At 37.8% G+C, this 15693-nt stretch overlaps 1 protein-coding gene across 2 annotated transcripts in view; it reads right to left on the reverse strand.

The window, feature by feature from the left end:
- Positions 1-1378: 1378 nt before the first annotated feature.
- CXADR (CXADR Ig-like cell adhesion molecule) overlaps positions 1379-15693 on the reverse strand; it is a 34620-nt gene continuing 20305 nt past the window's right edge. Inside the window, exons 7-8 of one of the 2 annotated variants that reach the window (XM_058857859.1) lie at positions 15209-15395; positions 1379-2927 (exon numbers count right to left, since the gene is read on the reverse strand). In XM_058857859.1, the coding sequence (XP_058713842.1) occupies positions 2886-2927; positions 15209-15395 (229 nt within the window). In that variant the 3' untranslated portion in view covers positions 1379-2885. Of the gene's footprint in view, positions 2928-10901; positions 15396-15693 lie in introns of those variants that run through there. The other variant, XM_058857856.1, reaches the window with a different exon arrangement.

Below are 15693 nucleotides of genomic sequence, written 5' to 3' on the forward strand. Positions count from 1 at the left end.
ATGGAAGTGTGAGAATGGCTGAGCACAGCACTGCTCCTCACACACCCATAATTATAATGGCTTTGGGAGAAACAGAACTTCTTCAGAAGTGGTCTCAACTAAACAGAGAGAAGGAGCAGCTCCATCTCACAACTCCCTTTTGATAGAACAATGCTGTATGCAAGGATGGAGGGAAAGCACTTCCACTTCATCTCTTTGCAGCAAAGATACAGCTACTGTTGGTGACATTCAGGCTTTGTGACTCTCCAGGTCCAGGCCAGCATGTAAAATATTACATGAGATTCTTTTGGGTGTGAACAGGAGCACAGCTACCAAACACAAGCTGAAACTCTCCTGTAACAAGAAAGCTCTGGCAAGAAGTAAAGTCCGTGAAATACACTACTTCTCCTCATTTAATAACGTTGGCACAAGAGTCAGGGAGTTTTTCACCTGCTGACCACGTGTGACCAAGCTGTTCTATGTATTACAAAGGATAAATGATTGAAAAAATAATCTATAGCAAGTTAAACTTTCCCCTGATATCTCCAGCCACTCCTAAAAAGCCACAATAATCTATGGAGGCAAAACCCCCAGGTTTAACCATTTTTATCTTTCAAGCCTAAGGAAGGTGGCAGAGAACAGACTGAGACTAAATCTTCAGACTTTCTATGTGGCATCAGCCCAGCTTTCAAACTCCTGTCCTGCTTACACCACACAACATAGAGTTAATAACCCATACTTGGGGACCTCAGGCAGGGCTGACTTCTGGACTAACTACCCAACACACAAAGCACCTTCCAAAAAACTCAGTATCTGGACATCTGGTAAGAACACAGGGGTTAGCCAAGCAATTCCTCAGAGAGATGACAAGGAAGTTTTATACTTACTCAATTTCTTGAGGGGGAAAAAAAAAAGTAAATTTCTTTGCAAAATTGTCACACATTTACCTTCAATGACAGCAATTATATATATATTACATATATAGATATATATATCATATATGATATATATTGATTTTTTTACAAACAATATATACCTATTAATTTAGCTATATAATTTATATTAAAAAAAAATTATTTCACTTATTCCTTTAAGAACATATTTTAGTGCAGCAAGCTTTACAAAATTTTCCAGACTTCTACAAAATTCACTTTTTAGGCAAAACTATAAGCTTCCACAGTTAGTCCTACCTTTCTCTGACTTTCTTAAACACCAACAATTAAGCACTTAGATGATGGTGATAACTGAGGGCAGGAAAAGACACTTTCTCATCTTATATGGAGCACACCATAGCAAAAAAGGTAAATTCTGTCAACAAATCATTACATTACAGAACATACACTAAACAGAACAGGCAGTTGCTGCTTTTTGACAAGGCAACTTTCATACCAATCCAAATGGAATTTTACCCTGATTAATTACTTGCCAAATTCACTCAGAGACAAGTTTAGGCAGCGTGGAGTCAAAGGAGAGAACGAGGAATAAAATATTTTGGCACACAGACAAGTGTTTCTTAAAGGCAAAGTATGTTTTCTGTAATTACAATTTGGAACTTTTTTTTTTTTAATTAGTGACTTGAACCTGTGATATTTAGAAACCCTACACACTTTAATTTTTCTCAAAAAGTTATTCCTATTTCCTTAGATGGTCCTATTTGACTGTTCATGTGCAGTGACAAAACTCATTAAATGGAACTTTGGCTTGACAGCATATGAATTTATTCTAGAATTATCTGTGCTCCTCTCAAAACCAGAAGCAAAAGTAACTGAATAACTTTTCAGCATTATAACCACCAGTTTCACAATGGATTATGTGGTTGCCTTCAGACCACAGCATAACAGATGCCCCTAGGTTGATGTTTAAATTAATAACTACGTATTTACAATAGTTAGAAACCAGCACCAGTATTTCTCAAGAGCACAGACAGATGTAGTTAAAGGTGGGTTTGAGTCTCAAGCATGCTCATGCTCACTGCTACTGCCTAAATTCTGTGTGTCCTTCAGTCTGCTCTGATTTATGTGGACTGTGACAGGTAATGAGTTACACAAAAAAATGCCCAAGTACTAGCTGGGTACCAGGCTCCAAAAATTGATTTAGTAAATTCCAGTCCATTAGATCAGATTAAAGTGGTCTCATCCTTACATGGTTAAGTAAATTAATATTTTCATTATGAAATCAATACCCAGAGTCTCCACACTGAAGGAGACAATGGGGACCCCATAACCAGCCTGGTTTAAAGAGCACACTCTTCTTCCCTCTGGACTTCTGCATGGTAAATTGGGGAGCAGGAGGAATAAAGAAGTGCACAGACATGGATTACCACACCACCTCCATTAACAGATTATGCTGAAGCATGTGTTAACTGTAACATTCAAGTATCTTTTATTAGGTGTTATAAAATATATACAATATCAAAACAACAGTGCATTTTGCACACAGTTCGTAAGCCCTCATGGGTATCACTACAGCATTCAATAGATGACACACTTCCTTATGAAATCAGCAGACCAGAAAGTTAGAATAACCCACATCTACTCTATTTCAGATTACAATTTCTTTAACACCCCACTGCTTAAGGCTATATTTCTGCTACCTGAGTTGATTTTGTTAACTTCACAATTTTTGCATCTCCAGGAATGGGGTGGGGGGAGCAGACAGGAGGGATGGTGCACGCTTTTCAGAACACAAAAGTAGTAAGAAAAACGTCAGGAGTGGCTTTGTAAACTTTGCATTAAAAATATGAAAAAGAAAAAAATTTGGTACTTACAAAACTGAATACAGTCTACTTAAAAATCTTGAATCTAAAGTGAGATCAAGTTAAAAAAACCCAGCACTTCATTTCATAATGTACTTCAGTTTCACCATACTGGAAAGTCATGCAAAAACTGATGCCTGTTTCTTCATGCTTATACCACTGTTATGTCACCAATCTTGTGTGCGATGTCATACTACAAAAAGAAAGAATATCATTAATCTATATCAACAAGAGGCTAGATACTGTAACACAGAGTAATTAAATGTACTATTCAGATCATCACCAAATTTGTGGTCATTCAGATTAGGGTTTATACCAGTGTCTGATAGTAAAAAGATGCAGTGGTGCAGCAAATTGAAACTTCATTTAACAGGAAATTTTCAGTATCTCATGGATTTCCCAGGGCATACCTACTGCATTGCACTCTTAAAAGTACCTGTCAAAATCCACTAAATGTCTCTTTCCTGAGTTTCATACAGTAACTTGCATTGTTAAAGACTCACACAGTTCTGTTGTTTACTGCCATGAACACTCAGTTTTCTCAAAGTGCCTCATCCCAACTGGCACACTTGCTCACTTCACCATTTCTTTAGAAATCACTTCTAGCTCTTTCACTGTTATTATTGACTTTTCTGGGGATAATGTTTTGTACAAAGATAATAAAAAATAATTCTTTGTTCCAGTTACAGCTCTCTATAAGCTCTGTGTTCCTTGAGTTCTAAGACTGGTTTTCTAAGATAAATGGTAACTCAACATTTTCTGCCACATCTCCATGCTACAAAATGCACTTTCTACATGCTGCCTTTACCCAAATGCTGCTGACAGTGATCAGTATTAATTCTGCAAACATGATAATACACCAGAAAGCAACTCTTCCTAACTAATAATCCACAAATGTATATGGATGTATTTGTTTACTGGAAACATCTCATTTTCTTACTGAATTTCAGCTTATTACAAGCCTTTGTATAATTACACACATCCTCACAGATTTTTAAGACCTGTCTCAATGCCACAATAGTTTCTCCATAAGACCAGCAGTTAAAACAACTGACTCAGGCTATTTCTGCAACATCTCACTTTCTTCCTTGCACACTGTCACAATGCAATTGGAATCACACATCAAATGGAATCTTCCACGTGACAGTAAAAGGAACTGAGTGCCTTCCCAAAACTTTGCTTGGAAGAGTAACTCAAAGCAGCACCAAGTTCTGCTTGTCAGGAAATCATGACCTTTGGCTTCTTTCTATTTCAAGCTATTACCTGGCATGAGAACCTGCTGTTCTCTGAACTTCATTCTGGCTGTTGTTCACATAATTATCATTGTGGGGAATATTAAGAGTTGCATTACTTGGGACTAAACACTGAGGCCAGAAGTGCCCTTTCTGTATTCCTGTCTTTGCACCGTGGATTGCACAATGCTGCTATTTCCCACCTCTTGCATTTATAGTTCTCAAGTTAATAATTAGCAAACATATGCCTTCTAAATAAAGTCTAGCTGCTCCACACTTAGTTCATGCTATCCCATTCTGCTGGAAGAGCCTGAAGAAACAGCTCTGACACTCCAAAGCATTTATAAACCCAGCTTTCCTCAGGGATAGGGCAGGTGTGCAAGCAGGGGTTCATGTAATGATGTCTTCCATCAAGCTACTCTTTGCTCCATTTCATGAATGAGTCAAGAGACAATTAGCACACCCTGCTTATGGAGAAAATTCTGCTACATGGCACACAGGGACAAACTGGGATGGGGAAATAGTTCTTGATACCCAGTTGTTTGGGAAAGCAAATGTTTTTTAAAATCTGATCTTTAAATGAGCTAGAAAATCAAACACAATCCGTTTTCCCTTGCTGTGCCCTGATACTTTCAGTCTTGATTTTCTTTTCCTTTCCTCCTCATCCAAGCAAATCTCTAGCAATAAAAAAAAAATATTAAAATAAAGAAAAATGCAGTCTGGCAAGTGAACCTTAACATGCAGCTAGAGGCTGTTCATGCAGCAGTGATAAAGAATAAATAAATAAATAATAATTTTAAAAAAATTAAAACATCCACCCTCACAGTGTTGTAACTTATAAACAAGATGTGGTAAATCCTTTGGATCGTGCAAGGAAAACTATCAGTTAATAAGAAACTACTGTCTGCCCAGGTACTTGCAATCATAACCCCATTAAGTTTAAGCTGGAAAACCAGGAGCCACTTTGAAATACACTGTATGAAATGGAGTTTAAAGTGCCTAATGCCTAAAGCAGAGGCAAGTAAAACTGGTTAGGAACAGAAAATACGATAGAAAGTGACAGTAAAAAGAATGACCCTCCACAAAAGCATGATCAAAAAGCAACATACCACACTCAGGAAAAAAGAAAAACCTGTCCTGCTCCAGTAGTGAAATCCGTACTGCAGTCAGGAATAAAAAGGCAGCACGTGACAGAAAGAGGAAGGTCAGGCACCAGTGTAAGTGGGAAGCTGCAGGCAAAGCATATAAAACACCAAACACCAGGACCAGTGATGCCAAGGAGCTTTCCACCTCTCTGGTTGCATCTCAGCCTGTCACACACAGGGTTAGACACCTCCAGTGTCAGTAACGATGAAGGAAGATGCTCAGCACATCTGGAGTCTGTATTTACATTATCTCACTCTGAGAATACCTTCCAAGACACCTGCAGTGAGCAGCAGGGAAAAGGTGGTGAGGGAGTATCAAGTGACCCAGTAGAGTGATGAGGACACTTCCCCTCACACTGGCAATGGGCTTTGGGGGATCTTTCTTTTATGTCAGGACAGAATTAAAAAACAAGAAGCAGCAGGGGACAGAGACAACCACAGACAGTCTCATCAAGATAACTATGTTTAAATACACCTATTTCAAATTTTTCTAAAATTATGAACAAAATGGAAGAAAGTACTAGATGGGCATCTGGTGAAGACTGAAGACTCGCCAAGGATAGCTTTAAAAACAAATGACAGTGCCATGGGAAACCCTAGTTCCAAAAGGTACAGAGTCAACAGAAATCTCCATTCTAACAGCTATGAGAGATGATGAGCAAAGAGAAAATGTCAATGACAACAGAAAATAAAAAATGAAAAAACCTCCCACCCTTCTCTAAGTCATGACAGAGCCAGGACATCAACCCTAATTCTCCACCTCGTTAATCGGAGTCCTCCGCCTTGGGATTTTTTTGTTATTGTTTTTATTGCTGGTGAGGGAGCTCCTGTCAGCTGTGTCAGGCATTATAAGGATATCCTCAGCCTCCTTGCATGTTCAGCAATTTTCCCTCCATGTACAAACCATAAAGCCAGCAGCAAATTAACTAGCTCATATGGTTGGCACAGACATGAGATGTTGACAGAATTAAATTCACATGTAGAACGTAACCCAATTTTTACTGTCAGTTGAAAACCCAGTTTGCTCAGGTAACACCAGGGGCAGGGAAATGATGCTAATTTCTAATAGGCAACAAAAGGGACTGTTGAGCATAAAGGCTGTAATGCTCCTTCCAGCCCTTTCATCTGGGAATAAAGGATTTTAGTGGGTTGGTTGAGATTCCTGCCTGCCCACCTCGTTCAGATGAGCAAAGACCATACTGAAAATAATACACTTAAAATACTTCAAGTGGCAACATAACCTTGATTTTAAAAACACAGAATTGCTGTCTAGAACTTTGATGCCTTTCAAGTATGCAAATCTAGCAAGATCACAACTGTAGGTTATCTGCACAAGAATCACAATTTTCATTGTCTTGCTGCTAAATCAAAAGCAACAGGCACACTGATGATGGAGCTCAGGATTTTTTCCCCTTAATGAGCTGCAAATAAAGACCCATCACTGGTGACCTTAAAGTCAGTCAGAAAAATACTGAGATTTAAATGAGTAGCTCTAAGGTCTGCTTCATCTTAGGCAATTGGGAAATAGATACACCTATTTTTTTGGTAAATGAAAGGGATGTAGAAGTATGTACTTCAATCCTAGCAACAGTGTGTGTACAGATTAAATAAATTTGTGATGTTTCTCATCACAACTGATAAAACCTATCAAAAACTACATTCATAACTCAACTGTACATTTCTAGAGCTTTTTGTTAAAACTTATTAAAAAAAAAAATGTTTAACTGATGCAGATTTCTCACTTCAATTATTTTCCTGAGTAAACAGTAAGAAAATAACCATTTGGTACCTTGGAAGGTTCCTCAGCTTTCTGCTGGAAAACACTCTTAGAAAGTCACTGCAGAGCACCAGTCATTCACATTTAGGCACAGAGAGATGGGTAGAGAGGCTGCCAAAGCATCAGCTGTGGGGGACACTCATAATTCCCAAACACAACATTTATTACTCTTATTTAGCCTTTTTTTTTTCTTTTTTTTTTTTTTTTCCAAATGGGCTGGAGACAGTATAGGAACCCACAGCATTTTTTTTTGTTTTGTTTTTTGAAGTTCTGTGTTTTAAACACAGTGGGTTTTCCCATGTTAAGCAGGAATACAAGATCATTAAATTAAATAGGTTACCTAAAGAGGTCACCCAAACCACAACTCAAGTCCACAGCAAAAGATATTGCAATGCCTAAGCAACTTCATTTTGAATCACAGAGCACAAGGACGAAACCAGGACAAGACCAAACAGTTCATTTCAAGCTGTGTCCTTTTAGTAAGTATGAATTATTCTCATGTACCAACAAGAAAGAGGGAAGAATATGTGAAAATAAACTAATTGCAAGCTTTATTTTGTATTTTATAGATGAGATGAAGAGTTTCTGGTCTTGACAGTTACAGGATTGGAAGTGACATCGAAGGGCATTTTATTTATCTGGAGAAGTGCAGTGCTAGCAGCCACAACATAAGCTTTTTGACATGTTTCACAAACCACCAGCTGTGGCCCAGAATTGGCATCTTCTTTAGCAGTCAAAACTATTTAGTAGTTTTATGTATTCCCACCAGTTGCCTTTATTCCCAGTCTAAGGTATCAGCTTCCCTCCCACCTGAGCTATTGTACTGGGAAACAGAAACCTTAAGTTAATTTTCTCTTGATCTCCTGCAGCTAAGTAAGGCATAACATAAGTGTTTTGATTTCAGCAAACAGTTTCTTTGAAACACCACCCACTCAGCAGCCTCATCTGTGAGAGGCTGGGACTGCAATCAGAGCCCTTAAATATCGGGAACAAATGCTCTGCTGCACACTTTAACTTCCTTGAAATCTGACTAATCCCAACTGCTGTTTCACAGGTAAAAAATTACCAAGTGACACAAAATAGAGAGATTCAGATCCCTGGATGGCATAATAGTTTCAATTACAAATCACTGACCGGGACAAGTCACAAGTTGTAAACAGGTGTTACTTCACTTGTACAGCAGTAACTGGCCACAAGAAACAAAAGCTCAAGTTGCTTTCCTACTCACACAGAACCTGACATAATTGGAAGCTATTTACTAATGGCACTAAATTACTTCTATAGCTCTTTACCTTCTGATTCAGTACTCCTTCACAGCAAATTCTAACCCAAGTGACCACCACACCCCTGGAGTTGTTTGTGCCCAGAGCACTGAAAAGCTGAGCTGTCACCATTTTCCCTGTCTGGAATGTTCAGGAGAATCTGCTTTCTTCTGGTTCTTTATAAAGGACTGTTAGTAATAATATAACCAGTCATCACCTGCAGAAATTATGGATGGTAGGCAGAGCACAAGGCTCTGTGATTTGAGCAGTGAGGCTATGCTGGCTACATAAGCAACTCAATGCAAAAATTTTTTGCAGACTCTGAAGACTCTAAGCCAGATGTTGCTACACACCAGAGTATGAAAAGGCTCCAAGAAGTTGGAAAGTTCGTGCACGTTTCCAGAATTTCCATCCCTAGTACAAAACTCCACGGAAACTGATCAGACTCACTGCTTTCCTCTCCTCATTTTACAATTAGGAAAAATTCTCTGGGAAAGGAAGTACAATACCCTTCAGATACAGCACTTGGCTTCTGCCCTGCCTGCAGCTCCCCAGAGCCACAGCTTCCAGCCCTGGAAGTGGGACAACTGTCAAGGCATCACGCAGCTCCCTGCGCTTCCTAGAGGACACACTGCCTCCAGAGGTTTTTCCCCTAAGAAAAAATTAGATTAACATCTGAAAGCACATAATTTTATCTTTGGTAATGTCTCTTCTAATATTGCCACTTTTTAAATCTGTTACATAATCAAGTTGTGTAACCAACGAGCTCAGCTTCCTTACAAAGCTGGTCCTCTCTCTATCAACCCTGGCATCATGCAGGGTTCCTGTATGAATTGCACTGCTTTGTTTCCCAAAAATTACAGTACAATTGTCCTTCATCTGTTCCTCTGGACAGCATTGACCAAAAGAAACTTTACTAAAAATGAGGACCCAAATAGCAGCTGGTGTCACTAAATACTACTGACTTTGCATATCCAAAGCAACCTGACCAGTGCTTCAACAGCTGAAAGCTGAAATCTGAAAATTTACAAGGGTGATACTGACTGATTTCCAACGATACAAAAATCAAAAGATACTTAAAGGCTCCCTATTTCCAGAAACTTGACTTTGAACGGGAAGTCAGAAGCAGAGACAACACAATCCTCCAGGCCAGTTTTCTGCCAGAATGGTTATTTTATAAAATTAAAGGTTCATACTCTTCTCCTGATAGTTGTGCCTGCACCATTCTGCAAAAAGCCTAAAGCAAATTAAGAAGAGCAACAGAATCATTGTAACTCAAGTACACACATTATTTTTATATTAAGATGCAAGTCTTCATGCTTTAAGAAATCACCTGCAGTCATACACAAGCTAAAACTAGTTTTAGAATAAGCTGAGATTTGGAAAGGTAGGCAACATTCATAGCTTTGTTTCATTCTATTCTTGCTTCTACTACTTAATCAGCTATTTTCTTTACAAACTATTCCACTTTATGAGTTTTACAGATAGGAAATAAGGCTAAGTTGCTGTTATTATCTGCTTTTGAAAAGAATGTAGCAATTAATTATCTATCAGTATTATCATAGAGCTTTGAAAACTCAAGCTGCTCCATTAGGGAAGCAAATCTGAGATGGTAATCTCAAAAGACACAGCCAAGATGTTCAGGGAAACAAGCAGCCAGACCTTCTATGACACTTTATCCAAGGCATTATCTAACACATATATAAAGGACCACAGAGGCTCTGTAGAGCTACGAGGTGCTGAGTGCCCTCTGTTCTGTCAGGACACTCAGGAAAGTTCTAGCTGTTTTGCTGGAATTCCACAGACAAGCTGGAGGTAGTATTCAGCTTCTGGTTCACGGTCACCTACCCTCCAAATAAAAGACCTGAGGAGCAGCTGAGGCATGCAAGAGCCATCTGTGACAAAACTGCGACCCTAAGTTCAACACTTACATCCTTTCCCAAGTCTTGACATGAATGTTAAAAAGAGTGTAAGAGAGCTCTATAAATAAATATGGATTTCCATTTTTATTAGGTTTCCTTTGGTATTTAAGCACGAGTCTTAATTTAATTTTTTTTTAAAAAAACAAAACCAAAACTAGAGGTTTATCCACCAGTACTTCATTTAACTTCACCTGCTTCTGCATGCATGTATTGGTTTTTTTATACATACAAAGAAGTGATTGGAACATCTGGCCTGGCCCAGAACACATTAATATATGAAGATAGGCATGCATTATAACATAGGAACATGCATGCATTATGAGCAAAGTAAGCTAATTATGCCTCCAATGATATGAACTTAATACATGCAAACAGAGTCCATGCCAGACTTTGGATCTACACCCGAGATGACACTGGAGAAATCACATTAATCTCAGGTTAAATGACAAGGACAATAATCAGCTGGTTTGCAAGGCCAAGCAGTGCAGAGTATCCCAAGTCAGCTTCGTCAAAATTGAAAGGGATGCAAATAAACACATTAACAATAAAAACCCTGAGCATTTTATCAACATAATTGAGTGCTGTCATCCTGCTTATTTGAACTTTAAAAGACAAAGACTAATCAGTTTCAGGAATTTTTGGTTCTACCTAAATTAAAGGGGGATGAAATCTAAAGTTTCTTTCCAGCCTTATGTTTCAGAATAGCTGTATCTATAATTAATAACCTCACCTAAAAGTGCGTATTTTAAAATATCTAAAGTTTTACTTGCCTTGGATGGGGGTTGGGGGGGGCGGGAAGCAATAAATAAAGTTATTCATGTCAGTATGGTATACACAGCCATATTTATTAGTTCACTTCCAATTACATAAAAAAAAAGGTGAAGCCATATACAAGTGCTGCTTTAAAATAAAGACAGACTACTGCTTTCTCCAACAGTTTTATTTCAAAAAGTACACAAGTCTGTCATGGAACTAGAGCATTTTAAAATTTTGGATTTTGTTTTTTTACAAATTCACTCACAATACCTGTATTTTAAAATACCATTTCCCCAAAAGTGTGAATATAAAAACCTCATACTGAAATTCATATCAATGTTCAAAGTCCATGCTTTGTGCATGAGAAGTGTAACACAACATTGCAATATTTTGGATCCCAGGAAGTTGTTATTGCTCTGATTTCAGCTGAGCTATGCCTCAGTGCTAGGGGACTATTCAACAAAGGGCCCCAAAAAGCACCTATCAAGTGTATAAAACAAGGTTTAAGTGACACAAATAGCATAATATCTTTAGACTGGAACAAAGACCTAGAGCGATCCAGAATATATACACTGCTCAGAACAAAACTAAAAGCTTGTCATGGAAACCAGTAATATACAATATTCAGCATTACAGAAAATCTTGCAATTCAGAAGTCTTACTTGCACTATTAAACAGGAAGCATACATCTAACATGAATGAGACTATCAAGATCTGAGAAAGACGTATGCGTTGTACATTTCTTTCAAAAGTCATGTTTTACCCCTCCAACAAGGCATTTCTGTGCACCACACAGTTTTGGAAGAAGTATTTGTTTTTAGGGAAGGAAGATCCACACAAGTATCTTTAAATACCTACTGCAGAAAGTTGATGAAAACTCTTGTAATGTATGGACAAGTGTTACATAACCTCTACAGTATTACAAGTCTAACACTTTATTCACACCATGCTAAAATTGAGGGGTTTCTTTTCTATATATAGTAGTCCTCAACAGGCAATTTTACAGTCATGATATTAACTAGAGGTTTCTTGAGCTCACTCAGAGTATATACACAATGGTACCACCCTCCCTCCCTTTCCCCCCCCCTTTTTTTTAACAAAATGAGACATTAAAAATGCCACCTCCTAACTGGTATATCAGCTGCCATTACTTCCTAAAAGTGTTCTGTCAGCAGAGCTCTCTGTCACATCGGACACCTCACATGTTTAACCAGTTCATCTCCCACACAGCTAGAAATAATTGTTAAAATATAGTAGCTGCTTTTGAGAATCATAATCCAGTGTAAGTGAACAATCTAGTGACAAAAGAAATAATTTATAGTAGCAGTATTATGTTTTCATAGTAGTGTTGCATCCACCCAAAAAGGCATGATGATAGCAACTTGAGGCAGAGTTTACCCCAAGTCAGAGGTTCTATATTTCAGATAAGGACTGTGTCAGATTCCATTTCTATCATTTTTCCATGCAATTACATAAATAGAAAGACACTGTCAAGGCTGCTAAGCCTAACAGCCAGGCTCTGAGGGCACATCCGGCTGTCCTTCTGCCCATTTATTATTTTGCAGAAGCTGACAGATCATCAAGCATGTGTAAGCTCTGCTCCATGTGCTTTACTGAGACAGGTTTCTGAGTCTGAGTGTCCTAGGGCTTACCTGACTGTAAGTTACAGGGTCTCAGGCCAAACCAAAACCAAACCAAACAAAAAATTTATTTTAAAAAAAACCTCAAACCACCAAAAAACACATAGGTCCACTAAAGGCTTAGAATCAAATTTAGTAGGTTTGCTGCCTGGTTCTTTAGTTTATAGCTCTCTCTCAGTCTGTGATTCAGTTTAGTCTTGCACTCAACTTGTATTTGTAGTAACTATACCCTTTTCATTAAGAAAGGCCTTTGTTTCAAGGTAAACAATCAGTGTGTGATTAACATCTTGGAAGTCTCTTCTATCACAATAATTGGATGCAAAAAGATGTCTCTTCATCTATAGTTCTTCAGAAGCTATGTTTGGCACATTTACTAAACCTATTATTTACCACATAAATAAAAGTCAATCATCCCTCTCATTGGTACAACAACTGAAGAGCTTTCAGGAACACAAACACTCAAATCATAATTAGCAATTGAAGGAGTTAAGTGACATTTTGAAATACAGAACAATACAGAGAGAGACACTGAAGTTCACATCCAAAAATAGGCATGAAGAGGTATAAATAGTACATAAGAATCAAGAAATCAGATCACAGTGTCATGTTTTAAGAACTGTACCATCATCTAAGCACCTGTTCATACAGTATGTTTAGGCACCAGAAATTTCATAAAAACTGAAGTTACAATCAGGTAAAGTTTATTGACAAGGCACACATGAAAGATAAAAAATCTGATCTCTAACAGTATCAGTTTACAATCTAAAAAAGTCCCAAGTGTGTAAAACTAACTCTATATTAATAGCCATTCAAGTTTCTAAATTCAGTATGAAGGGTATGTTAAAATCATGAAATTGTTTGGGTTGTAAGGAGCTTAAAGATGACCTTGTACCAACCACTGCCATGGGCAGTGGGGAATTTCTTTACATTTAATAGTGCCAGCCAAAAATTGTGCACCTGTTTACAGATAGGACAAACATTTAGTAGTAAGCCAAAGAATTTATCACAGATCTATAGGCAGCTACAGATAAGCAGATACTAAACCTAGAAGTCTGGGGTAATGTTATTTTCTCTCACTGTTGCTATACACAAATAATCCTAACATCTTTCAACAGGCTATTCAGATATTTCCTTCATTAACATCAGTGCATGTACTATAATCATTTACACTTTTCCAAAATAGCTTGCAGTTCAATATCTTTAGCTAAAGTAAGCTAAAAGAACTCTCCCCCACCTGCTCCCCAGCACAAGATAAAGAAGGTAGAAAACAGGAAGGAAGAAAGAATTCACAGATTCAAACTGTACTGAGTTTTAAATGGAGCTTTTGCAGGTGTATAACAACAGTCATCAGAAGCTACCAGAAGTCCTTAAATAAACATGAAAGTAAGACAAGGAATTGTTGTGTTTCTCCTGTATTGCTTTAAGTTTGCAAAATTGGGAAGAAGCATTTTCAATCTTGAAACATGAGATTTGTATCAACAATTCTGGGTAATTATTTCCTCTCAGCTACATGAAACTCTTGCTCTCCAGAGTCTGAACATTGGCTCAGAATACTTAGGGCTGTTGAAGAGGCAAGAAAAAATGAGCTTTGAACTCCTTGCAAATTCATACAGCCAGACATTAGCATATTGAACAAGGACTGACTGCTGCTTAGGTGCATATGAGAAAAAGTTGTTTTCACAGTGTTTAGAGCAAGAGGACAGACATCAAATACCAGTTACTTAACAGGTTTCATCAAATCTCCATGGAGCTTCTAGGAAATTGCTTTGGGAAACAAACCTTAGAGCAGTGCCTAAGTATTTAACCAGGCACTGGAATAATGCAAGGTACAATTAACTTAAAGACCTGTATAAAGATCCATTAATTCGTTCTTACTGTGACAGTAACAGTTGGTCCTTAGGTTTTAGAGCTTAGATCCCTCTACCAACAACCTGACAGGACCTCTTGCATCAGATAATCTAAGTATTAAGTTATCTGACAGGACCAGAACTAGCTGTTGTAGAAAAATTTGTGTTTCAAAGAACTTGCAAGGTTTCCTGTCATACTTCCACTAACTGCTATTTTAAATTCAGAACAGATTAATTAAATTAACTGAACTAATCAAATAACTGTTTGCCCTGAAATAAGAGCTCAGGTACTCCAAACAAACATCATCAGGTTAAAGAATCACATAAATACTCAATTTGAACAGAATTCAAAGTCATCCTTGGTATTTCAGACCCCTGCAACTATACCAGACAGTGGCCAAATCAAAATATTTCTGTTATTCCACAACTGAGAATAAAGTCTCAGGAACCCTGAGAAACTTCCTGGTCTACATATGAAATGCTTTTGTTATTTCTCACCTGCGTCTCACTGTTACACATTCAGAACTGTTCAGTAGCTGACAGTGTCAGAGCCTCCCCAGCAACCTACCAGAGGTTCAAATACCTTCAGTGTCCGACATTTATTTATGAACTTCAACGCTTTTAGCAAATAGTTCAACTGTCATGTGTGAATAAGTTTACAATTAAATATGAGAATTGGTGGCTTGTCAAACTAACTTGTATATTTTCTTCAAGGTAAATTTCATGCCAGTGTTTAAATGAGGGTTGGAACACAGTAGTTTTCTCTAGTACTTACAATGAACACTTTAAAAAACAGCTTTTAAATTAATATTTTATACTATCGACCCATCTTTGCTTTGTGCTGGAATCATCACAGGAACAGCTCCCATTCTACTTAAATTAGGTGCAGCTACCTTTGAAGGTGCAAAGGCTGGGTTTTGAGCAGGAGCACGTTCGAAGTCTTCACTTGGAACTTGACTGTATGGAGTTTTGGTATATCCTTCCATGTTGGAGGGAGACATTGAGCCCAGGGAAGAACGATTGCTGCCAATGTAGCTGCGAGCTGTAGAACTGCGACTTTTTGGAGGTGGAACATCTTCTCTGAAATGAATAAAAATCAAAAAAATCAGTTGCAGAACAAGAATTCAGTCACCTTTACTTTAAAACAAATACTCTGTTTTTTTCTATTCTAATGCAGTAGTCAAAAATATCCTTATATCTTCCTTTAAAAGTAACAAAACCTCTCCAAACCCTCAATATTCATTGCCTCCAAGATGTTTGCTGAAATTAGACACTAACAAGCCATTAGTGTATTATAATAAGCTTTCCAGATTAAGACAGAAATCTCAACTGTTAAGTAACTTATTTGTAGAAATACACATTTAAAAGTTAATCTTCC

Source organism: Poecile atricapillus, chromosome 1, assembly GCF_030490865.1.
Source record: "Poecile atricapillus isolate bPoeAtr1 chromosome 1, bPoeAtr1.hap1, whole genome shotgun sequence".
In the NCBI taxonomy this organism is placed as follows: Eukaryota; Metazoa; Chordata; class Aves; order Passeriformes; family Paridae; genus Poecile; species Poecile atricapillus.